A 25,094-nucleotide genomic window follows, 5' to 3' on the forward strand; every position below is an offset into this window, starting at 1 on the left:
GGCGCGCGGTTTAGAGCCAACCCGGTACAACCGCCTCGCTCTTTCCACTCGGACTCCACCTTTCTCCAACAGAGTTAACCAATCACCATCTTGCTCCTGATCCAGCCCCTCTTCACTCGCGCGGCCCCAAACTAGACAAACAGAACCCGAGGAAAAAAGAAGGTGGGGCTTCCGTAGGGGCGGGTCATTAAGGGCCGCGCGCTCCCCCAAAGTTTCGAACCTTGTTGGCCCGAGGCAGAGGACAAAATTAAGAGCAATAGCCAATAGCAAATCACAAACTAATCGCGCGCGCTCCCCCAGGCCCTCCTCTATCTTCGCCCCGCTCCACCGGGAAAGCTTCGGGGATTGTCTATTGGCTAGAAGGGGCTGTCACTCAGCCCAGAGCCGATTGGGTCCCGGAGCCTTAAGGTGATTGGTTCCGCCCAGGCGCGAAATGTAACGCGGGAAAAGCCGGAGCTGGGACATCGGTGGTAGCAGCAGGTTGTTATTTTCCGGGGCTTGGGAGTTTGGCTTTATTGTCACTTCGGGGCAGCGTGAGAAGTCTGCGCTGATTGCGCTTCCCTTCCACCCCGCTGTTGCGGGGGCATATCGGGGAGAAGGAGGTCAGTCTTGGCAAGGGTCCCGTCTTTGCCGCGGCTTCTTCTAGGATCCCGAACCTCCTGATTAGGGAAATCTGCCCCCCCTCGACAACTACCGGAGGGATCCCAGGAATCGTCGCCACGGCCGCCGCCACCACTTTCTCCTCCCCTGTGATGAGTCTGCGACTATTCTAGTGTCAGATTCATCGGGGAAAGCGCTGCTGGGTCTGGAGCGGTGACCAGTTGCCGCAGACACCTCCGAGCCCTCCCTTGGCTCTACTTAGCGGGGAAGGAAAGACCGTGCGATTGTGGCCCCGCCGTCACCGCCAAGGGTGTGAAGCTCAGCGACCGAGAGGGACCGGGGCGGGCGTGTGTGCGCGTCGCGGGGACTTGGGGGGCTGGTTGGAGAGGAGGGGATGATTCGGGGGATCGAGGCAACTATGGCGGAGAACCAGTCCCCGCTGCTCCAGCAGCAGCCGCCGCCACCCCCAGTTATTTTTTGCCATGATTCCCCCAAACGGGTCCTGGTGTCGGTCATCAAGACGACCCCAATCAAGCCCAAGCGGAGCAGCGAGCAGGAGCCGCCGCCGCCGCTCATCCCAACCAGCCCGGGCTTCAGTGACTTCATGGTGTACCCTTGGCGCTGGGGCGAAAACGCGCACAACGTGACGCTAAGCCCCGGGGGACCCGGCGGAGGCGGCTGCTGCGGGGCTTCGGTTGTGGCCACCTCCCCCGCCTCTTCCTCCGTCAGCACCCAGCAGCCGCTCCGGGGCCGGGGAGTACCGGCCTCCACCGTGGTGGCCACGGCAATCTCCGGAGGAGAAGAGGAGGAGGAGGCGGGCAGCCCGGATAGCAGCCACCTGAGGGTGAGTCTCCCCGAGACCCGGGAGAAAGGAGGGGGTGTGTCGGGAGGAGGAACGAACGGGGGCAGCTTCGGACCCGTTAACGGGCAACCGATGCCTGCGTAAGTAAGGAGCGGACGGGGCTACGGAAAAGTGGACTTGGGATCCCGACCGGGCGTGGGGTGAGACCCATCCGCACCCTTAATTCGCCCTGCCTGACACCTCCGGTGGGGAGACGAAAGGCCGGGTGGAGCGGGTCTGAGTCTCCTCCCAGCACCCCAGACCGCGGGAATGGAACAGGGCGGGGCGGGGAGGATTTTAAAATGCTGGGGTTGCTTCCTGGGCCGCCGGCAGCTGCGGAGGCGGCTGTCAGGGGCGCCGACGTCACAGCCGCGCGCCAAAAAACGGGTCTGGCTGTCACGCGCCCCCAACCTCTGGGGAGCGGGCGGCTTTGGGGGAGAGCGGGGCGGGGGGAGGGCAGGTCTGGGGGCGGGCGCGTCGCGAGAGCGTGGGGGCGGGGCGAGAAACGGGCGCCGGGGTGGAGGCCGCAGCGGCGGAGGCTGGCAGCGGGTTGTAGGGAACGGGCGGGGCGGCATGGCATGGCACGGCACGGCACGGCCCCTCTGGGTCTTGTCCTCGGTGCTTTCTTTCCTGACCCCTAAGGCCGGCAGAGAATAGGTAAGAAAGCAGCCCTCGCCCTGGGTACCAGGGGTGGGTGGAACGCCGGTTCAGTCCGAGCTGATCCTGCGGGAAGGTCTAGGACCTTGAGGCAGAGAACGAGCCTTGGGAGGCAAGCGCAGGGATCCAAGCCCCGCGCACCTCCCGGGGCCTCCCAACCTGTGCCGAATGGGAGCTCGGAGCAGGCGGGCTGGCTTCATTCATTTGCCTTGATTTTCCCAGCTCTTAGCACACAGAAGGCGCTTGTGAATAGAACTTCTTTCACCGTGGGTTGTCTTAAGCTTTAGTCTCGCGGCTTTTATCCTGGAAAGCAAAGGTCTTCCGAGTACTCAACGCAAGACACAGTATTTTTAGGATTTCGAATTCTCCATTTTAGTTAAGAAGTGAAATGTATAAATCTGGAAATTAAATTCCGGCTGCTGTGTTGCCACACAGTGGCAACAGTTGCCGAATTGAATGTGATATTAAAAGTAGCACTTTATAAAATGCAACATGTATTTTTCAGTGTAACAGTTACTTTAGATTTATTAGTTTTTTAATTCAATAAATATTTGTTAAGAGCCTTGTCTACGTGTTAAGCCCTTTGTTAAGCGCTAGATGCTATAGGAACAAAAAAGATCACACTGCCTATAATGAAGAAATACAATAAAGGGCATCAAGTTCTGGAAGGTGGTGGAAGGAAAGGATGTCAAGGAATGCTTCAGAATGAGATGAGCTGTTTTCCCCCCTTTAAATGGGTAGGATAGTGTTTTTAAATGGGACTCTAAGCAAGGGGATAACGGGTGAAAAAATATGGGGAATGGGAATGAGTATGCTACTAGGTTGCCTAAAAAGGTAGAGTTTATATGGGAAGATAAGGCTGGTACAGTACATAGGCCCAAACGTGAAGAGCATCAAATGCCAGGTTAAACAATTAGGGCCATTGGAGGAATTCAATCAGGAAAATTACATGATCAGAACTGTTAGAGATATTATCTGGCAGCAACGTGAAGATTTGGAGGAAAGAGGATTATTCCAGTAGTTGAGGTAACAAGTGATGAGTATCTAAACTCAGATGGCTTGCCATGGGAAATGGAAAGGAGATAGAAGAAATTTGAAAAAATGTTCAGAAATATATAATAGCTCTTTTACAAACTGATTGGGTGTTTATAGGCAAGGGAAAAATTCAAAGACTTCAAATCTGGGTGATTTCATGAGTTGTGTGTAGTGATCAAAGATTTTTAGTGAGGTGTTGGATTAGTATAAGTACACCTTACACTTGTGATGTTAGTTGGGCATGTAGGTGGGAATGTCTGGAAGAAAAAAATTAGAGAAATTAGGAAAGGGCAGTATTATGAAAGATGATTTTAAAAAGGGTGGATTAGTGGTGTCACATGTAGATAGATAAAGGTAGAGAACTCTGAAAGTTATTGGATATTATGTCTGAAAAACAGTTTCTGTACTTTAAAAATTGATAGTTTTTGTCAGCAGACAACTATCAACAAATTACACAAAAGTATATATCCTTTAAAATAATAAATTTCAGAATTAGAAGGGTACCTAGAAGGTTTTCTAGTCTAACTACTATGTGTGAAAAAAAATGCAAATCATCTTTGGAGCTCTCTGCTAATAAAACTACTACCTCAAGTTACACAAGACTGAAGTCTTCATAAAGGCTGATGTAAAAGTATTTTTCTTGGTAAACTGTAACAGCAACCCAGGTCAAGCACTTTAAACACCTTTAGATGACTGTGCTTAAAATATAAATTTCTTTAAAGGTTTATTTGATTACTGATAAAAGGAAAGTGATTAGCTTTCCAAAAAATAATTATATTTTAATTTCTATAAAACCTCTCTTCTAAAAATGTTTTATCAGTGCTTTTTTTTTCTTTGATATTACTTTCTAGTGATCCAATCCACCATTGTAACTAAGTGCAGTTAAATAAAACACCAGCCCTATAGGTTATGCTTAAAATACCCACTCTTAAGTTTGTTCTGATAGTTCACCATCCTCACCTGTTGCCTATAATTTCACTGAGACAAGAAAAACTCCACCTTCATCAGTTCTCTGAAGTCACCATTGATTACTGAATCGATAAAGAGATCTGATATCTTACCGTATTTTTCTTTGATTATGGTGGTTATTATGCTGTTTTTCTCCTTATTTTGCTCATTTCATACTGTGTTCCTCTTTCTCTAAATTCTTGAGAAACAGCAATATTCTATATATCATATAGAATAATTCATTCTCAGTTGATATATACTCATTTTGTTTCTAGTTCTTTGATGCAAAAACTGCTTCTATAACAAAGTTAATTATGTAGGAACTTAAAAATTCTCTCTGACCTCCTTGGAGGGATGAAGATGATGTCATGGTGATGTGGAAGCTTCCAGCTAAACTAAGATCTCTTTAAACCACCTTAAGTACAATAGAAAACAAAACAAAACAAAATTAACAAAATCAGCCAACTGGGCTTTAAAACTTCCTGCTCTGTAGTAGGCACTGTTCAAGGTTCTGGGGATAGATACCAAAAAGACAGCTCATGTCTTTAAGGCACTTATATTCTACAGATATACAATATTTTCATTGATAAGTAAACAGGAGATACACAAAATATAGTGATTGGAGATGGGGAAGTGCTACTAACAAGGATGGGGAGGATCAAAGACAGGATTCTTGAAGAAGATGGGTGTTCTAAAAATCCAAACACTACATTCCCTATCCCTCCTTCCACTATAAAACAGATTTGCTTCTTTCTCTTAACTTTTGCCTTCTGAAGAGATGTCTCCTTTTTTTTTTTCTTTTTTGGTTTTCCTGTTACTTAATCAATATTTATTTACATATCCCCAGAATGCAGAAGAGGTCATGACTATAACATTAACCTATACATTACTATGAACATAGCCAGTGGCAGAAAAATCAGTTCCCAAGTTTAAATTCTTGTCATTGCAACTGAGTCTGCTTTGGTATCCAGATAGTTGGAACAAGCTACTGAATTTGCACTGCTGATAGCCATTATTCGTCCTTTCCAACCCTCTCCCAATCCTTGATATTTGTTATATCACTTTATTGTAAATGTAAAAAAAGGACCTTTTGTCTGTCTACTCTAACCCATATTTTTTTTAAAAGTTACTGTTTAATTGGTTAACAAAGATAATTTAAGATTTAGGATAAGCATAGTAGGAAAGGGTTTTTTTTTTGGGGGGGGGGGAAGATTGATTATAGCTCCAGAGTAGGTAAAAACAAAACAAAATGTATGGTGAATGAATTTCCATGAAGGTAACAGGTGAAAGTCCATTTGGACTTTTTTCATTTGGTGAATTCCATTTTTTAAAAAGCTAGTTTGATATTAGTATACTTTAATATTGTTAATTGAAATTCCTATGTATTGTGTTTTGCCTTTTAAGGATGTGTTTTGCCATGTATTTTCATATGTATTCAAGCAATATAATCTTTTATGAACACTGTTGGAGTATAACATTTCATAGGAGAATATTTTCTTAATAGGTAAGCACATAAAGAATAGCAGTGTAATTCAAAGCAGCATATAACAAAAAATTAAGTGGTAGAGGTAGCAAACAATTTTAAGTTCAAGAAAGCTATTATTTATAGAGGTTGGAAAATCTTTGTGGAGGGAATACAACTCTTGCATTCTTGATAGAATATGCGAACTAATTATATTCTTTTGAGTTAAATGCTTTTCTTTAGGTAAACAAACACTCTGATTGGGCAAAACCTATTTATCACCTTAATTGAGTTGCTTTAATCAGAATAGCATCTAGTTGAAATTACCTTCAGCATATTAATAAGTTTGATTGCATAGGTCCGATAGCCATTCTTTTGGTCCAAAATGAGCCATCACCTCTTGATTGTCTACCAGGGGTCTTCAAACTACGGTTCACGGGCCAGCTGCAGCAGCTGAGGAAGATTATCCCCCTCACCCAGGGCTATGAAGTTTCTTTCTTTAAAGGCCCACAAAACAAAGTTTTTGTTTTTACTATAGTCCGGCCCTCCAATAGTCTGAGGGACAGTGAACTGGCCCCCTGTTTAAAAAGTTTGAGGACCCCTGGTAGCCCCTTCTCTCCAACAAAACCAAAATAAATATGAGAATTTACTCTTGTCAAGGGTTCAAGGGTAGAGGCTGGGAGAGGTTTGTTTGTTGTTTGATGTGGATGGTAGTGATTCTTGGTGCTGTAGAAAATAAAATAAAAGGAAAACAAAACAAAACCCTAACAGAACTCAGGATTTGGTTGTGCTTACAGTTAACTATGAACATTTCCCTTTCTGTAGGCAAAACAAGTCTGGTTTCCCCCCCTTTTATAATTCTTGACTCAACTTTATCCTTCCCCAGACCCTGTATTTAAAGAGGCTAGTGGTATAAAATCATGGTTTCTTATTCATACTTTAGCATTTCAAGGGTCTGTGATTTGATTAGTCTGGGCTTTCAGCAATATGAGTGGTAGACACACTGAAGGGAAAATTCCTCAAATTTAAACCAACTTAGTGAAATTAAATGTCTTTGAATCTTGTTAGGGAAAAATTTAAATGAGAGCTCTGTGTTCCATCATTGAATCCTTATTTGAAACCTTTATATCTTGTTAGAAACTGTCAGAACTTGTACTTGGCTGACATTGCTTTGGAGAGCCCAGGTTTGCCACTGCTAAAGAATAAACTTGGTTGTAGGATTTGATACTGTGTAATTGTTAACATTTTTATTTAACCAAAAAGAAAAAGTTCATATTGAAGTGAAACTGCTTATTTTTTGATACAATGAATTGAAAATGTTTCATGTTTATTTTTTCTTATTTACTTTAAGGGAAAAGCATGGCTTGCTTTTTTGCTCACTTTTCCTGCTATAAGAATGTACCTTTTCCCCTTTTGGCAGGGAATTTTGAAAAGTGATACTATAAAATTCCTCTGGACTTTATAGCTACACTACTGATGAGAATATTTACTGACATACAGATGTATACCTGCAGTTGGACAAGATGAGACTTTTTAGGTTTCCAAGTAATTTCAAAATTTGATTTTTAAGATTGCGTATCTAAATGTCATTAAATGTAAATTTCATTCATGTAAATGTCATTAAAACACAAGGCTCAAGCATAAAAAAGTAAACATGGCAAAAAAATAAGGGACTTAATATAAGGTTAAGCTGTTTATATTCTTATATGGGAAGATGATACATGTAACTCCTAAAAACTTATCATTTTTAAGGCAGGTAGAAGGAGTTTATACATAAACAGAGGACACAGGGTAGATCAAGTTGATTACACTGGGATGATCTTTAAAAAAAAAAATGAAGCACTGGAAGAAGGAAAAGGGGAGAAGACCAACAAGGTAAAATTATCACACATAAAAAAGGAAGAACTTTCACAGTAGAGGAGAAAATAGTGGTTAATATTTGAACCTCACATTGAAGTTGATACACACACACGTTCATTTGGGGGAAGGAGAAGGCAGATTAATAGAAGCAGTGATCAGAAGCAAAATAGATTTTTTTTAGGAGGGATGTGCTTTAAAAAAAAAGGTTGGACAGGATAAAAAGAAAATAGGATAAAAGGAAATATATACTCATAATGAGAATGGGATTGACTCATCTATAAAATGATAGCAGAATGGATTAGAAATCAGAATTCAACAATATGTTTCAAGAAACACACTTGAAAGAGAAAGATATACACAATTCTAATTTATATTTTAATGTACTTAACATCTACTGGTCATCCTGCCATCTGGGGGAGGGGGTAGGGGGTAAGAGGTGAAAAATTGGAACAAGAGGTTTGGCAATTGTTAATGATGTAAAGTTACCCATGCATATATCCTGTAAATAAAAGGCTATTAAATTAAAAAAAAAAAAAAGAAAGATATACACAATTAAGATAAGGGAATAGAGCAGATTGTTATGTTTCAGCTGAGTTAAATATGTAGGGATAGCAATCTGGATTTCAGACAAAGCAAAAATAAAAAGTAGACCTAATTAAGAGAGAGAATCAAGGAAATTACATTTTGGTAAAAGCTACCATAGATGATGAAATAATATAAACAGTAAACCCATATAAACCACATGGCAAGCATCCAAATTCTTTTTTTTTAAATTGTAACTTTTTATTGACAGAACATATGCCTGGATAATTTTTTACAACATTATCCCTTGCACTCACTTCTGTTCTGACTTTTCCCTTCCTTCCCTCTATCCCCTCCTCTAGATGGCAAGCAGTCTTATACAAAGCATCCAAATTCTTAAAGGAAAAGTTAAATAAGTTATAGGAGGGCATAACTACATTTAGTGGACACCTCAACTTTCCCCTTTCAGAATTAGATAAATCCAACCATAAAGTAAATGATGACTTAAGTTAAATAGATGAGTTAGAGTTTAGAAAAGTTAGAGGTAGAGTTCTGAAGCAAATTGAATGGAAATAGGAGTATACCTTTTCTTCAGCTGTGTATGGTATCTTTCACAAAAATATTAATGCATTAAAAACCTCAAAAAAAGGGGAAATATTAAATGCACCTCTTTGGGACTCTAATGCAATAAACATATTCAATAAGGGGCCTTGGAATCACAGATTTAAAAAAAAATTAATTGGAAACTAAATGATCCTAAAGCATAAGCAACTTAAAGAACAAATCACAAAACAATTTCATTAAAGATAATGGCAACAATAACACAGCATACCAAAATTTGTGGTATACAGCTAAATAGTGCTTAGGGAAAATTTAAATCTCTCAGTGCTTATATCAGTTTTTTTTAAAGAGATCAATAAATTGGACATGCGATTAAAAAAAAAAAAACACTAGGAAAAGAACAAATTAAAAATTCCCAATATAATACCAAAATGGAAATACTGAAAATCAAAGCAGAGATTAATGAAACTGAAAGTAAAAAAAAAAAAAAATTGAAACAGTAAAATAAACCATTGATAAATATGATTTAACAAAAGGGAAAAAAACCAAGTTATCAATATCAACATTGTAAAAAAGGAAAATTGACTAATGAAGATAAAATTAAAGAGATTATTAGGAACTATTTTGCCTAATTATGTGCCAATAAAATTGAGAATCTAAATAAAATGGATATTTTAAAAATATTAGTTGTCCAGATTAACAGATAAAATGGAATACTTAACTCTTAAGATAATGAACTCCCTAAGAAAAATCCTCAAGACCAAATGGATTTACAAATTAATTTTACCAAATATTTAAAGAATTTTTATTCTTTACTACATAAATTGTTTGGGAAAAAATAGGTAAAGGAATCCTGCCAAACTACTTACATAACACAAATATAGTTTTGATATCTAAACCAGAGAGAACAGAGAAATTATAGACTAGTTTTCCTAATGTATGTTGCTTAAAAAAATCAAAATAAAATGTTAGCAAGGAGATTACAGCAATATATTACAAAGATCATACATTATGACCAAGTGGGATTCATGCTAGGAATGCAGGATTGGTTCAATATTAGATAAAGTATAATCATAATTGACAATAACAATAAAAACAAGGAAAAAATATAAAATATACATACACACAAAATGGAACTTTTCTTAAAATGAGTATCTAAAATGAGCAAGCATTTAGAATGCAGATAAACTAGATGCCTTCCCAGTAAGATTTGGGATGAAGCACGGATGTGCATTATCACTTCTATTTTTCAGTATTTTACTAGAAATGCTAGGTATAGAAATGACATAAGAAAAAGAAATTTAAAGAATTAGAATAGGCAATGAGAAAACAAAACAAAACACTCTTCAGATTGATAAAATTGTATACTTAGAGAACCCTAAGGAATCAACTAAAAAATCAAAATGGTGAATCTTACCACAGTTACTGTGTGTAATTTATTGTTTATAAAATAAACCTTCATAAACCATTAACATTTTTATATATTACCAATAAAACCCAAAAGGAAGAAATAGAGAAATGGCATTTTAACCGCAGACAAAATACTTGGGAGTCTGTCTGCCAAGATGAAAGAACTTTATAAAAAAAATTTTAAAATAATTTTCACAAAAATAGGTATCTAGCAATTGGAGAAATGTTAAAATGATAATTCTTATCAAAATTAATTTATTCAGTGCCATGCCAAATTATCAAAGAATTTGTACATCTTGAAGAATAATCTGGGAATAACAAAAGATCAGAATATCAAGAGAATCGATGAAAAAAATCTGAAGGGAGGAAGGCTAGCAATATCAGATTTCATTGGCACTTAATTAGATTAAAGTGGCAATTCAAAACACTTTGGCACTGGCTAAGAAATAAAAATAGTAGATCAATAGAATAGATTAGGCACACAGTGTGCAATAGTTAATGACCATAATAATCTAGTGCTTGATAAACTCAAAGATCCAAATTTTTGGGGCAAGAATTTACCACTTGACAAAAATTGCTGGGAAAACTGAAAAGTTTGGCTGAAAGTAGGCATATAGGCCAACGTCTCCCATAATCTGCCAGGATAAGGTCACAGTGAATAAATAACTTAGACATACTAATTCTGCTTGTCAAATCTTTGGAAGGAAGAGTTTATGACTAAACAAAAAAGAGGATCCCAGGAAGTGTAGTGAATAATTTTGATTGCATAAAACTAAAAATTTTTGTACAAGTAAAACCAATGTAGCAAAAAATTAAAATAAAATGTGAAACTGGAGTTAATTTTTACATTAAATTTCTCTGATAAAGGCATTTCTCAAATATGTAGGGATTTGATCCAAATTTATAAAAATTAGAGCCAATCCCCAATTGATAAGACCAATAAGTTTTCAGAAGAAATAAAGTTTCTATACTCATATGAAAAATAAATTTCTAAATCACTGTTGGGTAGATAAATGTAATAAAAGCAATTTCCCAGATTAAACAAAATTAAAATTAAAACCTATCAGATTGGTCATTTTTCCTATTCTGTCCTATTAGCCAATGTTGGAAGTGATGTGGAAAAAATTAGGGACACTAATGCACTGTTGATATAATTGTGAACTAGTTTAACCATTCTGGAGAACAATTTGGAACTGTGCTGGGGGACTATAAAACTGTGCCTATCTTTTGACCCAGAAATACTGCTATTAAACCTGTATCCCAAAGAGATCAAGGAAAAAGGAAAAGACTTAAATTTACCAAAAATATTTATAGTAGCTCTTTGTGGTAGCAAAGAATTGGAGGGGAATGATTGAACAAGTTGTGGTATATGATTGTGATGGTATATAGTATTTTACTGTTAAGAAATTTTAAGAGGGATTGCTACAAAAAAACTTGGGAAGAGTTATGTAAATTGATGTGAGATGAAGTGAGAAAAACCACTTGTATATACTAATAGCAATATTATAATGATAATTGTGAAGGACTTAGCTATTCTGATACAGTGATCAAAAGTAGTTCCAAAGAATACATTATGAAAAATGCTATTTCCCCCAGAGAACTGATGAGCTGAGTGCAAGCTGAATCTTTTCACTTTATTTTTCTTACTTTTTTATTGCTATGTGGCTAATGTAGAAACATTTTGTATATGATTTTACATGCATAGGAAATATATTTCTTGTTTTCTCAATGGGTGGGGGAAGGGTGGAGTGCAAGAGCATTTGGAATTCAAAAATTTTTAAAAAGAAATAATTTTTAAAAATATTCTACCAAACCACTTGTGTTTCATTTATATAACTTGTCTACTAGGGAAACTGTGTACGTATAGCGAGTTGATGATTTTTTCTGCTCTTTCCAGGCAAAACTGATGATTGTCAGTTTAACCCTCACTTTGTTATTAGTAAATTATTCCTATTTAACAGGCTTTAGATATTGCCCACTTACGGATTATTGTATGAGGAAAAATAATCATTTAGGCTTTTAAAAGCTTTTTGTGTGTTGTTGCAGCCAGAATCAATCAGTAGTCAAATATACAGTTAATCTGGTTGTCCTAGGATTAAATAAGTAATTGAAATCTATTGGAAATAACTTTTTATTCCAAAATCCTTTATCATAGGAAAATAATATATTCTACAAGTTAACTGGGGATCTCAATTAGTCACCTATCTGTTAACTGATTTTAGTAGCTTGGGCTTTAACCAAGCTTGGTATTTGAGCTAACCATTTCTTGATATAACCTAAGTGTTTTCTGATATTACAGTTTTGTTGAAGGGTTTGTCACTGCAGCATCACATATAATCATTTAATGCCTCATGTGATTTCTTTTGTGTGAGAAGAAGAGGAGTTTTGGCTTTACTGTTAAGTGATTCCATATAAGTTGCATTTTACAGGATTTTTTTTTTTAATTCCTTCTTAACACAGGATGGAATCAGACGTGGTCGACCCAGAGCAGATACTGTCCGGGATTTAATAAATGAGGGAGAACATTCTTCTAGCAGAATCCGTTGTAACATCTGTAATCGAGTATTTCCAAGGGAAAAATCTCTACAGGCACACAAAAGAACTCATACTGGTATGTAAAAGCAGTTTGTACAATAGTAAACATATTTTACCTGAAATCCTTAAAAATCCCTAGGCATATGAACATACTTTTTATTGAAAAACACATCTTTCCTGTATTTATTACCATAATGATATATTAAATGAAGGGCAATATATTCATATGACTAGAGGGCAGTCTTGGAATTAGTAAGATCCAGTCTTGTTTCTGAAACATATTAGATGTTGAGCATGGGTAAGTGATTTTAGCCTCTTATCCCTCTAGCATTTCCCCATTTTAAGATTTACATATTATAGAGAAGTTGTTTCCAGCCTGTACAGGATGTTCCTTACTTCAACAAAACTACATATACATACAAAAAAAATGGCAAAGCTTGTATGGGAGTAGGGAAAGATTTATTTATGGAGCTAAGAAGAGGATGGTTTCTAAACCCTGGTAATAGATGATTTATATTGCTAGTTCAGGGCAATTCAATAGATATTGTACAGGCATGTTGTTAATGCATCTCTAAAACTTCCTAATCTTGGGATTTACTGGCTAGATTTCTTTCTTAAGGACCATGCCTTAAACCAAAACCAATCTGATTCTTATTGGCCAATTATAAGTCCTAGGCCAAGCTTCATGTGGTCATTGTTTGGGTGAATGTAAATAGCAATCTTTACTGCTTTGGTCAGAAACTCTGAACCTCTATCCTCTTCTCCAACTAGTGCCTCCTCTGGTCACATTCTACATTCTGTACTCTATTATGCTTTGTTTTTGCTTGGTTACCAGATTCCTGTTCATCTATAAGAGTCTTCCCCACTGAGATTCATTTATTTAGATTTTTATCTTTGTTTTAATTTTTTTTTTTTTTTTTTGGTTTAGATGAAAGAGGAGATTCTTTGCCCAAATTGCTACTTACCCTTAATCACTGAATGTGGCCTCAGTTAAATTGAGACCTGTTGAAGACCTTAGCTTAAAAAGACCAAAGTCTCTTACTGCATCCAGGACATCTCCAGTCGTCTTGATCTCTACCTTGCCACTGGACTCAGATGGCTCTAGAGGTGAAAGTGGGGCAGGTGACTTTGCACAGCCCTCCCTCACATAAATCCAATTCATTTATATTTCATAGCATCACCTCCCTGATGTCATTGTTAAAGGACAGATAAGACTACCAACAGGCATATTGTTACGTAAAAGTGTCAGGTAGCTCAAACAACATATTTTGTAATACTCTGCTAAATCCATCTGTATATACTTGTTACAGTGAATTATTTATTTGCAAACAAAATATGAAAATAGATGACAATTTGGATAGCCTTTTTAGTTATCAGTGCCCCCAAAAGGAATATATTTGTTGTATATCAGTTTGTAGGTTCAAATTTAAAAATATTACTTCAGTACTCTTATGTTTAATCTAGGACACACACACACATATACATACACACACACACACACACACACACACATATATTTAAATATATGATTTTCTACTCTTCCATTCACTGATACGTCAAACTCTTCTATTCTGGTTTTTGACTTTATTGCTTAGTTGAAATTGCACATTCCAATTTTACCAGTGAATTTTAGTTGCCAAACCTGATGGCCTTTTCTTAATCCTCATCCTATTAAATTTCTTGGTGGCTTTTGACCACCCTCTCCTCCTGAAGAGTATCTGTTTTTTTTGTGATATTGCTCCCTTGGTTTTCCTCAGACTCTTTTTACTTTTGTCTTTGTTATTGGGTTGTCATTCATACTTTATCTCCCAACAGTGGGTGTCACACAAGGTATTATGGACCCTCTTTTCTCTATGTATTTTCTCTTCTGTTGTTGAACTCATCAATTCCATGGATTTAGCTATCATGTCTAAGCAAAATGACTTCCAGATGTATATATATATTAAATCCTAGTCTCCCTTTTGAGCTATAGTCTTTTCTTATCAATTGCCTATTGCACCTTTCAAAATGGATGTCCAATAGATTTCTCAAATATAACACATCTATATATTTTCCCCCATACTCGCCTCTTGCCCCAATTCTCCTATTTTTGTCACTCACCACCATTCTAATTATGCAGATTTGTGATAGTGGAATTTGGACTGTCACCTAAGGTATCAAGATTTTTACTTCTTCTGTATCCATCCTCTTCTCTCTACTTACATGGCCACCATCCTATTTCAGAACCTCATCACCTCTCACCTGAATTACTTCAGTAGTCTTGTAATTGGTTTCCCTTTTCAAATCTCTCTTTAAAGGTTTCTTTCACATCTTTCACATAACTACCAAAATAATATTCCTAAATACACATCTGAACTTGTTGATCTTAGAAAATTACAATGATTTCTCATTTAAAGCTTTTTACAACTTGACTACAGCATACCTTTCTAGCCTTATTATATATTAATTCCCTTCAATGAGTCAGCCAAACTTGCCTTTAATTTTTTCTTAAGACATTTTCTCTTATTTTTTGCATAGGTTATCTGTTATGTCCTTCTCTCACCTCCATATCTTTTTTAAAATAATAATAGCTTTAATACATGCAAAGTGGTTTTCAAAATCATCCTTGCAAAACCTTCTGTCCCAATTTTTCTTGCTCCATTCCCTAGACAGCAAGTAATACAAGTTAAACATATGCAATTCTTCTAAACATATTTCCACATTTATCATGCTGCACAAGAAAAATTGGATCAAAAGGGAGAGAAATAGGAAAAAACAAGCAAGCAAACAGTTAAAGGTGAAAATACCATGTTGTGATCCATATTCAGTTCCCATAGTCCTCTCTCTGCATGCAGATGGCTCTCTCCATCACAAATCTATTGGAATTGGCCTGAATCATCTCATTGTTGAAAATGAAAAGAGCTAAGTCCATCACAGTTGACCATCACATAATCTTGTTGCTGTGTACAATGTTCTTTTGGTTCTACTCACTTCACTCAGCATCAGTTTACATAAGTCTCTCAAGACCTTTCTGAAATCAGCTTGCTGATCATTTCTTACAGAACAATAATATTCCATAACATTCCAACACCATAATTTATTCAGCCATTCCCCAGCTAATGGACATCTACTTAGTTTCTAGTTTCTTGCCACTATGAAAATGGCTGCTATAAACATGTGAGTCCTTTTCCCTTTTTTTATGGTCTCTTTTCTCACCTCCACTTCTCAGAATCCCCAGCTGTGTTTAAAGCTCAGCACCAATGTTACTTCCTAGTTGGCATCTTTCTTGTTTATTGTTGGCTGCTAGTGCTTCCTGCATCAAACTGTTCATTTAGAGTTAGTATAATCTAGTGGATAGAATGTTGGATTTACAGTTGGAAAGAATTGGGTGCTATTCAAACCTTCTTTTGGTCTCAAGTTTCCTCATCTATAAAACAGGGATAACAATGGAACCTACAGAGGGGTTTGAGTAGGGATTATAATACATAATATATGTAAAGGATTTGTAAAGCTCTGTATAAATGTTAGCTATTAGTATTTGTATATATTTTATATCATCTTATATTGTCCATCTCGTTTTCCTCAATAGAAGGAAAGTTTCTTGAGGGCAAGTACTATAAGTAGCTTTAACCAAACCAGCTTCTTGAAAGATTCAATGCAAGTACTTACCAGTAAAACATCATTAATTAAAAGGCAAGTCATATGTTAAAATGAATACTCATTTTTTTTGAAACAATATGACAAGTCAAAGTAAGCTTTTAAATTCATTCTTTTGTGATAATCATATTTATGTAGCTTTTACAATTTACAAAGCATTTTTTACATAATTCTATGAAATTAGTATACATATTATATTTTCATTTCATAAATGAGGAAACTAAGACTTAGGTGAATTGAGCAACTTACTCAGTCCTATAACTAGTAGGTGGTGAAGTAGTGGACCCAGAACTTATCCCTGTTCTGAGTCCAAATCTACTATTTATTCCGCTACACCACATTCTTCTTTTGGATGATATGTTTTATTAAATATTTATTATTTAGATATAAATATATTTATTAAATAGATGAGATTGATTTATAAAGAGATTTTTCTGTTAATAATCTGAGCTTCTTCACATAACTATTTTCATTATTAATGTATGTTGTCTATAGGGAAAAGGATTTGCTTCTTAGTTATCAAAGATTTTTAAAGATATTCTTTTTAAAGAAATTTTTGATTTAATACTTTATTTTTCCCAATTACATGTAAAACAATTTTTTACATTTGTTTTTAAAACTTTGAGTTTCTGATTCTCTCCTTTCCTCTCCCCCTTTGAGAAGGCACATGTGAAGTTATGCAAAACATTTCCACAAAAGTCATATTTTGAAAGAGAAATAGATTTTTTCCAAAAAAATCAAAACCCTCAAGAAAAATAAAGTAAAAGAAAACATGTTTTAATCTGTATTCAAACACAATGAGTTCTTTCTCTGGATATGAATAGCATTTTTCATCGTAAGTTCTTCAGAGTAGTCTTGGATCATTGTATTGCTGAGAATAGCAAAGTAATTCACAGCTGATCAACTCACAACATTGCTGTTTATTTAGCTATTCAACATTTGATGGGCATCTCCTCAATTTCCAATTCTTTGCCTTGAGAAAATAGCTTTTATAAATATTTTTGTTACATATACTTTTCCTTTTTTTTTTTTTTTAATCTCTTTAGGATACATGTATGCCTTCCAGTGGTTTTGTTAGGTCAAAGGATTTATATGATCTGGGGAAACTTTTGGACATAGTCCAATTGTTCTACATAAAGATTGAATAAGTTCACGATTTCACTAGCAATGCATTAATGTTTCATTTTCCCCACATTCCTTTTCTGGCCCATTGGCCTAGCTAATAGGTTTGAGATAGTAACTCAGAATTCTTTTAATTTTCATTTCTCCAATAAATAGTGAATTTTTTTATATGACTATAAATAGCTTGATTTGTTTATCTCAGATTTATATCTTTTGATCATTTTTCAATTGAGGAGTGGCTCTTGTTATAAATTTCACTTAATTCCCTATACTTTTGAGAAATGAGGCCTTCAGAGAAACTTGCCTTTTTTCCACAATTATTCTTGCCAACTACATTTCTCTCCTTCATTTATTCTTCTCTCTCTCTCCTTTTACCTTGTCCCTCCTCAAAAGTTTTTTTCTTCCAACCATTCTCTCTTCCAATGTGCTCTCCCTTCTCGCATATCCCTTTCCCCTCTTATTTTCCTTCAGGATAAGATAGATTTCTATACCCATATTGAGTGTGTATGTTATTTTCTCTATGAGCCAGTTATGATCGGAGAGTAAGGTTCACTCATTCCCTCTTTCTTCTTCCTCTACACTTGCTTCTTTTATGGCAGATAATTTATGCCATTCCACAAATCTCTTTCCTTTTCTCTCGGTGCATTTCTCTGTCACTGTTTAATTTTGTTTTTTTAGATATTATCCCTTCATATTCAACGTGCCTTCTGTAAGAGTTATAAGTATCCTCCCATGTAGGAATATAAGCAGATTAACCTTTATTAAGTTCCTTATGATTTCTCTTTCCCAATTAACCCCTTATGCTTTTTCTGAGTCCTGTATTTGAAAGTCAAATTTTCTATTTCGTTCTGGTCTTTTCATCATGAATGCTTTAAAGTCCTGTATTTCATTGAATATCCAATTATACTCAGTTTTGCTAGGTAAATGATTTTTTATTGCAGTTCTAGCTCCATTGCTCTCCAGCATATTATATCTCAAGCCCTCTAATCCCTTAATGTAGAGCTGCTAAATCTTTTGTTATCCTGAATGTGGCTCCACTATACTTGGAATTGTTTCTTTCTGAATGCTTGCAATATTTTCTCCTTGACCTGGGAATTTTGGAATTTGGCTATAATATTCCTGGAAGTTTTCATCTTGGAATCTTTTTCGGAAGGTGATCAGGAGGACTGAATTCTTTCAATTTCTATTTTACTCTCTGATTTTTAAATATCAGGATTTCCTTGATAATTTTTTTGAAAGATGATAATTAGGGTCTTTATTTTTGATCATGACTTTCAGGTAGACCAATGATTATTAAATTAGCTCCCTGGATCTATTTTCCAAGTCAATTGTTTTTCCAATGAGATATTTCACATTATTTTCTATTTTTCCATACTTTTGGTTTTATTTTATTGCTTCTTGATATCTCTTAAAATCATTATCTTCCAATTGTTCATTTCTAATTTTTAAGGAATTATTTTCCTCATGAATGAGTGCCTTGTGCCTCCTTTTCCATTTGGCCAATTTTTGTTTTTTAAGGCATTCTCTTTATTAGCTTTTTGGATTTCCTTTTTTTAAATCACTTTCACTTTAAGAATTCTTAATGACAACTCAAAATTTTAAAAAATACATCTGTCCAATGAAAGTACTGATTTTTTTGGTTACATTTTATCTAAACGTTACTCTTCTTGAAGTGATGTAAATATACCCAAATACTAAATATTTATGGAATATCTACTATGTAACAATACTTGTAAATACTGTGGGCAATAAAAAAGAAGTAAATGATAGGGTCTCTGCCTTCAAGGTTTACAGTATGGTTAAGCAGGTAAGATTAAAACACTGAATAACTGAAAAGAGTAAAAGCATTAACTTGTTTGATACAAGATATTACTGGAAAGAAGTTGAGAAGTGTGAGGTGGGGTGGTAGAATCCACAACTGGTTGGATATAAGGTTTGAAAGAGAGTGAAGAGAAAAATGACTCTAATGTTTTGAGCCTGAATGCCTGGAGATAATGATGCCCTCAATAGAGAACAAACTACTTTTTTGGAGGAGGGACAAATTTGGGATATGGGATAGGACAGCAGAGAATGAGCAAGAATTATATTTATGTTGGAAAGTTTGACATGTCTGTGGGATATCCAGTTAGCAGTGTCCAATAGATAGTTGGAGATGTGTGGGATCAAAATTCAGGAGAGAGAGAGTAGTTTGGATATTCATGCCATATAATAAGATTGGTGGTATGGGAATGTTTTCCTGGCATGATTATACAAAATGAGTTTGAGAAGAGAGTGAAGGGAGCCACAGAAGCCAAGGGTATTGTTCTACCACATGAGATGATTGAGGATTTAGGCCAGGATGATAGCAATGGGGATAGAAACGGGATGGATAGAAGAAAAACGTCTTAGGAGTATTCAATAAAATGTGATGACTGACAAATACAGGGAATGGATGAAGAATAAAGAAATGATGACTCAGAATTTTGAGTCTTGTTGCTATGAAGATTAAACCTTAATAGAAATATTGCTGTGGTCATTGGTAGATACCTAACATTACTAAAGTGAAACCTTTGTGCTCTGGTGTGTGCTACTGGTACCCATTTAGACTAAGAAGAATCATGTTTGTTATTATTTATATTTATCCTGGGTGCAATTATTTATTTAAAATTCCCTTTGTTTTTTAGGTGAAAGGCCTTATTTGTGTGACTATCCAGACTGTGGGAAAGCCTTTGTTCAAAGTGGACAGCTCAAAACACATCAACGTCTCCACACAGGAGAAAAGCCTTTTGTTTGTTCTGAAAATGGTACGTTTTATTCTTAGATCTTAAATTGATAGAATGTTTAGGGGATGGGTATGATTACATGTAATATGAATTAAGATTTTAAAAGATTGTATTTTTTGGTAGTCTTTTTAGTTAGTTTTATCAAAAACATGTTGCTTTCCTTGCTTTGACATATGCATATTTAAAATTAAGCTTTTAATTCCCTTTTTTTTTTTTTAAAGTAATGCTATGTTTGGTTGTAGGTGCTTAGAATAACCATAGCTGATATTTAAGTAGAACATTGTGATAGTTATATACTATAGGTTTATTATCTACATTTTACAGGTGAGGAAAATGAAGCTGAAAGGGATTAAATGACTTTTTCATATAGCTATACACTGTTAAGCATTAACTGGATTTGAACCTAGGTCTTCCTGATTGCAAGTTCTTTGTATTACTAAATTCTGTATTATCCAATATAGGATAATTCTGAGAAAAGTGGGATGTTAACAGATTTCTTTTTCTTCCCATTCCTCAAAGTTTTTAATTTACATAATTCTGGTTCTGATTACTTTTCCCTCAAACTTGTTTGTTTAAGGATGTTTAAGTCGATTTACACATGCAAATCGACATTGTCCTAAGCATCCTTATGCAAGGCTGAAGAGAGAAGAACCAACTGATGGACTAAGTAAAAATCAGACTGCTGACAACAAGGCTGTGGCTGAGTGGCTAGCAAAGTAAGTTACCTAAAATTCAGTGTATGAAATTTGTAATAAGCTGTATAGTAAAAGAACACAAGCCAGAGACAAAGGTGCAGAATTTAAGTTTATAATGAAAGGAGGCTCTCTTCTTGTATGAATTATTTTTTCTTAAAATATTTCAAAATTCTGTTTATAATATACAGTATCTATATATGATATGCCAGTATTATGAATGACCTTTATTTTCTTTATACTAGTAAATACTCTGATATTAACAATGATAGAAAAGAGAAGAGGTTTTCTGAAACAAGTTTCTAGAAGTCACCAGAAATATTTTTATATTTGAAATGACAGTAGAAAAATTTGATTTGGAACAATAACTCACAATCTTTTTATATATAAGGTCCCCTTTTTAATCTCAAAAAATTTCACAGACCATCTTAAGTGATAATATGTATACCATTGCTATCCACTGACTGAGAAAATATATAATGTCAAAAGATTTCTTTGAATTCAGTAGTGCTTAAATGAATTTGTATTTTATCAACTGCAAAATCATTTATATATATTTGAAAAATAGCAAAATGATGCTTGATATTGTAAAATGTTATTCTTGGAAATATACTTTGAGTTACCAAAAAAGAACTGTTTAAAGATGTTTATTAACAGCCTTATTTGTAAATGCAAAAAACTGAAGTTAATTAAAGTCTGACAATAGGGCAAATGCTTAAATACATTGTTATGCATTAATGTAATATAATACTTTAATTACACAAGTATGACAGATATGATCTCCAAAGTACCTTCATGAAATAATGTAAGATAATAAAAGCAGAACTGGAAAAGCAGTATATACCAACTTATGGTACTGATGGAGTCTTGGAGGAAAAGTTATGAAATTGCATGCTTCAAAATTCTTTCAATTTAAGTTATATAATGGTAGAGCAAGTTTAATATATCATTATTGTTGAATATTAAAGTTTATAAGGTTCAGAATAATAAATGAGATAAAAAACTGACATATAAGGCTTGGTGGTATCTATAAATAAGATCTTTGAATACTATTTTATGTTAACTGAAATATAATTAGTCATTAATAGATAATATGAAGTTTTTTTTTTTTTTGTTTTTTCTTTTGTTTTTTTTTTACGTAGAATAGAAGTAATATAAATGTTCACCAGAACATAACTCTGATGCTGGAAAAGACACCTGATCCTACCTTCACATTTTATAGCTGAGAAAAAAACTAGGTTTCAGAGAAAGATAAGTGACTTGACCAAGTTTACACAGAATTCAAACTCAGGTCATGTAATTTCAAAATTAGTTCTCTTTCTACAGTACTGACAACAGTTTTCTGTTCTGATATCTAACAAGTTTTATACTAGAATCATACTTATCAGAACTTAAGAAAAAAGTAGCTTCATGCTCACATGCCATTATAAGATTAATATTCTCTCATTTAAGGGAGAAAATCTTTTGATTTTCTGGAAAATCAAAAGATTTTAAACATTTTTAAATCAAAGTGTATATACCTTTTCATTTAGAACATTAAAAAAGTCATGTTTCTAATGGTGTCATAATTTGATATTTTATGGTAGACTGCTATTGTAGTTGTCCTTTAATGGTGTCATCCTCTGAGATTAGGTATGTACTCTTAATATCACTAAGTCAGCAATAATTTTTACCTTTGAGAATCTTATGCTGACTTTGCAACTTGTTATCCTTTGTTATCTAAAATTTCAAGACAATAAAAAGTTTGATAAATTAATGGTGGGTTCATTTTATTCTATCAGTTCTTTTGAATTGAAAGAGATCCCAGTGGTCATTTTGTTCTAGTCATACCTTCCAAGAATCTCATTTTCTAACATTACTAAGAAATGTCCTTCTAGCCTTTATTTTAAAACTATAGGAGGAAGAAACTCCTTCCTGAGGCAACTCATTCTAATTTTCATTAGCTTCTACTCACTGTTTCTACTATTGACTTCTGGTCCCAATAAGAACAAATCTAATAATCCTTTGACGGTACAAACTTAATTTTTAAAAAAATTTTCCTGGTTATACATGTACATTAATTTTTAAAAAAATGCATATTTTTTAATAAATCATTTTGGGAGAGAAAAATCAGAATAAAAACCAAAAACCAAGAGAGAAAAAAAAGTCAAGAAAAAGAAAAAAAATGAACATAGCATTATAGCATGTTTTGATTTATATTCATTCCCCAAAGATCTCTCTTTAGAGGCAGATGGCATCTTCTATTAAAAGTTTATTGGGATTGTTTTGGATTACTGAACCACTGAGAAGAACCTTATCTTTTATACTTGATCATCGCACAATCTTGCTGTTACTGTAAACAATATATTCCTGATTCTACTTGTTTTGCTCGGCATCACTTCATGTAAATCTTTCTTGTTCTATCTAAAATTATCTTGTTCATTATTTTTTCTAGAATAATTACTTTCACATACCATAACTTATTCAGCCATTCCCAATTGATGGGCATCTATCTACTCTCTCTCTTTTTATTAAAGCTTTTTATTGACAAAAGATATGCATGGGTAATTTTTCAACATTAACCCTTGCAAACACTTCTGTTCTAACTTTTCCCCTCCTTTCCTCCACCCCCTCCCCTAGATGGCACCCAGTCTAATACATGTTAAATATGTTAAAATATATGTTAAATCCAATATATGTATACATATTTATATAGTTATATTGCTGCACAAGAAAAATGGGATAAATAAAATAAAATCGCATAAATAAAATAAAAAGAAAAAAACTTGAAAAGGAAAACAAAATGGCAAGCAAACATTACCAGAAAGCGTGAAAATGCTATGTTTTGGTCCACACTCAGTTCCCATAGTCCTCTCTCTGGGTGTAGATGGCTCTCTTCATTACTGAACAGTTGGAACTGGTTTGAATCATCTCATTGTTGAAGAGAAGATGGGCATCTGCTTTCTTTCTAATTCTTTGTCACCACAAAAAGAGTCATTACAAACATTTTTGCACATGTAGGTCCTTTTCCTTCCTTTATGATTTCCTTGGGTTACAGAACCACTATTAGCACTGCTAGATCAAAGGGTAGGCACAGTTTTTTAGCTCTTTGGACATAGTTCCAAATTGCTCTCCATATAGTTATATCATGTCTTATAGCTTCACTAACAATGCATAAGTGTCTCAGTTTTCCCACATCCCCTCCAACATATATCATTACTTTCCTGTCATCTTAGCCAGTCTGAGATGGTTGTTTTAATTTGCATTTAGAGCATTTGATTTAGAGCATTTTTGTTGACTTTAATTTTATCATTTGAAAAATGTCTTGTTTATATCCTTTGATCCTTTATCAATTGGGAATGACTTGTATTCTTATAAATTTGACACAGTTATATATTTTAGAAATAAGGCCTTTAAAGAATCCTTGGCTGTAAACATTTTTTCCCAGTTTTGTACTTCCTTTTTATTCTTGTATCTGTTGGTTTTGTTTGTGTAGAAACCTTTTAATTTAATGTAATCAAAGTTGCCCTAAATTTCATAATGTTCTCTAGTCCTTCTTTGGTCATAAATTAGGTAAATTATTTCTTGCTCTCCTAATTTGCTTATGGTATCACCCTTTACACCCAAATCATGTATTTTGACCTTATTTTGATATGGGTTGTGAGATGTAGATCTATGCTGAGTTTCTGACATATTATTTTCCAGTTTTCCTAGCAGTTTTCTTGAACTTTTGTGAAGTTCTAATCCCAGAAGTTTTTGATAAAATACTAGATTAGTATAGTCATTGATTATTGTGTTATGTATATCTAACCTATCCTACTTATTCACCACTATATTTCTTAACCAGTACCAAATGGTTTGGTGACAGCTGTTTTACAATATAATTTTAGGTGTGCTGTGGTTAGGCCATTGTCCTCTGTATTTTTTTTTTTTTTTTATTGATTCCCTTGATATTCTTGACTTTTTTGTTCTTCTAGGTGAATTTTTTATTTTTTCTAGCTCTATAAAAATTTTTTTTCAATTTGATTGGTATGACACTTGAACACGTAGACCAATTTAAGTAGAATTGTCATTTTATTATACTAGCTCAGCCTACCTATGAGCAATTGATATTTTTCCAGTTGTGTTTAGATCAGACTTTGTGTGAGAAGTGTTTTATAATTTACAATACAAAGTTTAGAATATTTAAAGACATTTTTCCCCCCACTCATCTTTTTTTAGTTCCAGTATTCCCCATTCCTTTAACCAGTATTAGGAATATGAAGATAAAGCATGTTCTTGAGCTTCCTGTTTATCCTGATCACAGTCCTAGAGGCTCTCTAATTTAATCAATGTCTTTTCTAAAACACACACAGAATCAAATGTGCTTCTGTAGGTGTGATATGACTACAAAAGATCATAGCAGGATTGTCAATATGATCAATATGGTTCTCTTTGTTCAACCAAGATTACATGAACTTTTATTGGCTACT

The 25,094-nt window shown here is 35.1% G+C and overlaps 1 protein-coding gene across 1 annotated transcript in view; it reads left to right on the forward strand.

The window, feature by feature from the left end:
• Positions 1-924: 924 nt before the first annotated feature.
• The window catches only part of ZNF367 (zinc finger protein 367), a 29,781-nt gene continuing 5,611 nt past the window's right edge, over positions 925-25,094 (forward strand). The window contains exons 1-4 of the mRNA XM_031937695.1: positions 925-1,444; positions 12,357-12,507; positions 19,853-19,972; positions 20,529-20,667. Of these exons, the coding sequence (XP_031793555.1) occupies positions 995-1,444; positions 12,357-12,507; positions 19,853-19,972; positions 20,529-20,667 (860 nt within the window). The 5' untranslated portion in view covers positions 925-994. The remainder of the gene's footprint in view (positions 1,445-12,356; positions 12,508-19,852; positions 19,973-20,528; positions 20,668-25,094) is intronic.

This window comes from Sarcophilus harrisii, chromosome 1 (assembly GCF_902635505.1).
Source record: "Sarcophilus harrisii chromosome 1, mSarHar1.11, whole genome shotgun sequence".
NCBI lineage: Eukaryota > Metazoa > Chordata > Mammalia > Dasyuromorphia > Dasyuridae > Sarcophilus > Sarcophilus harrisii.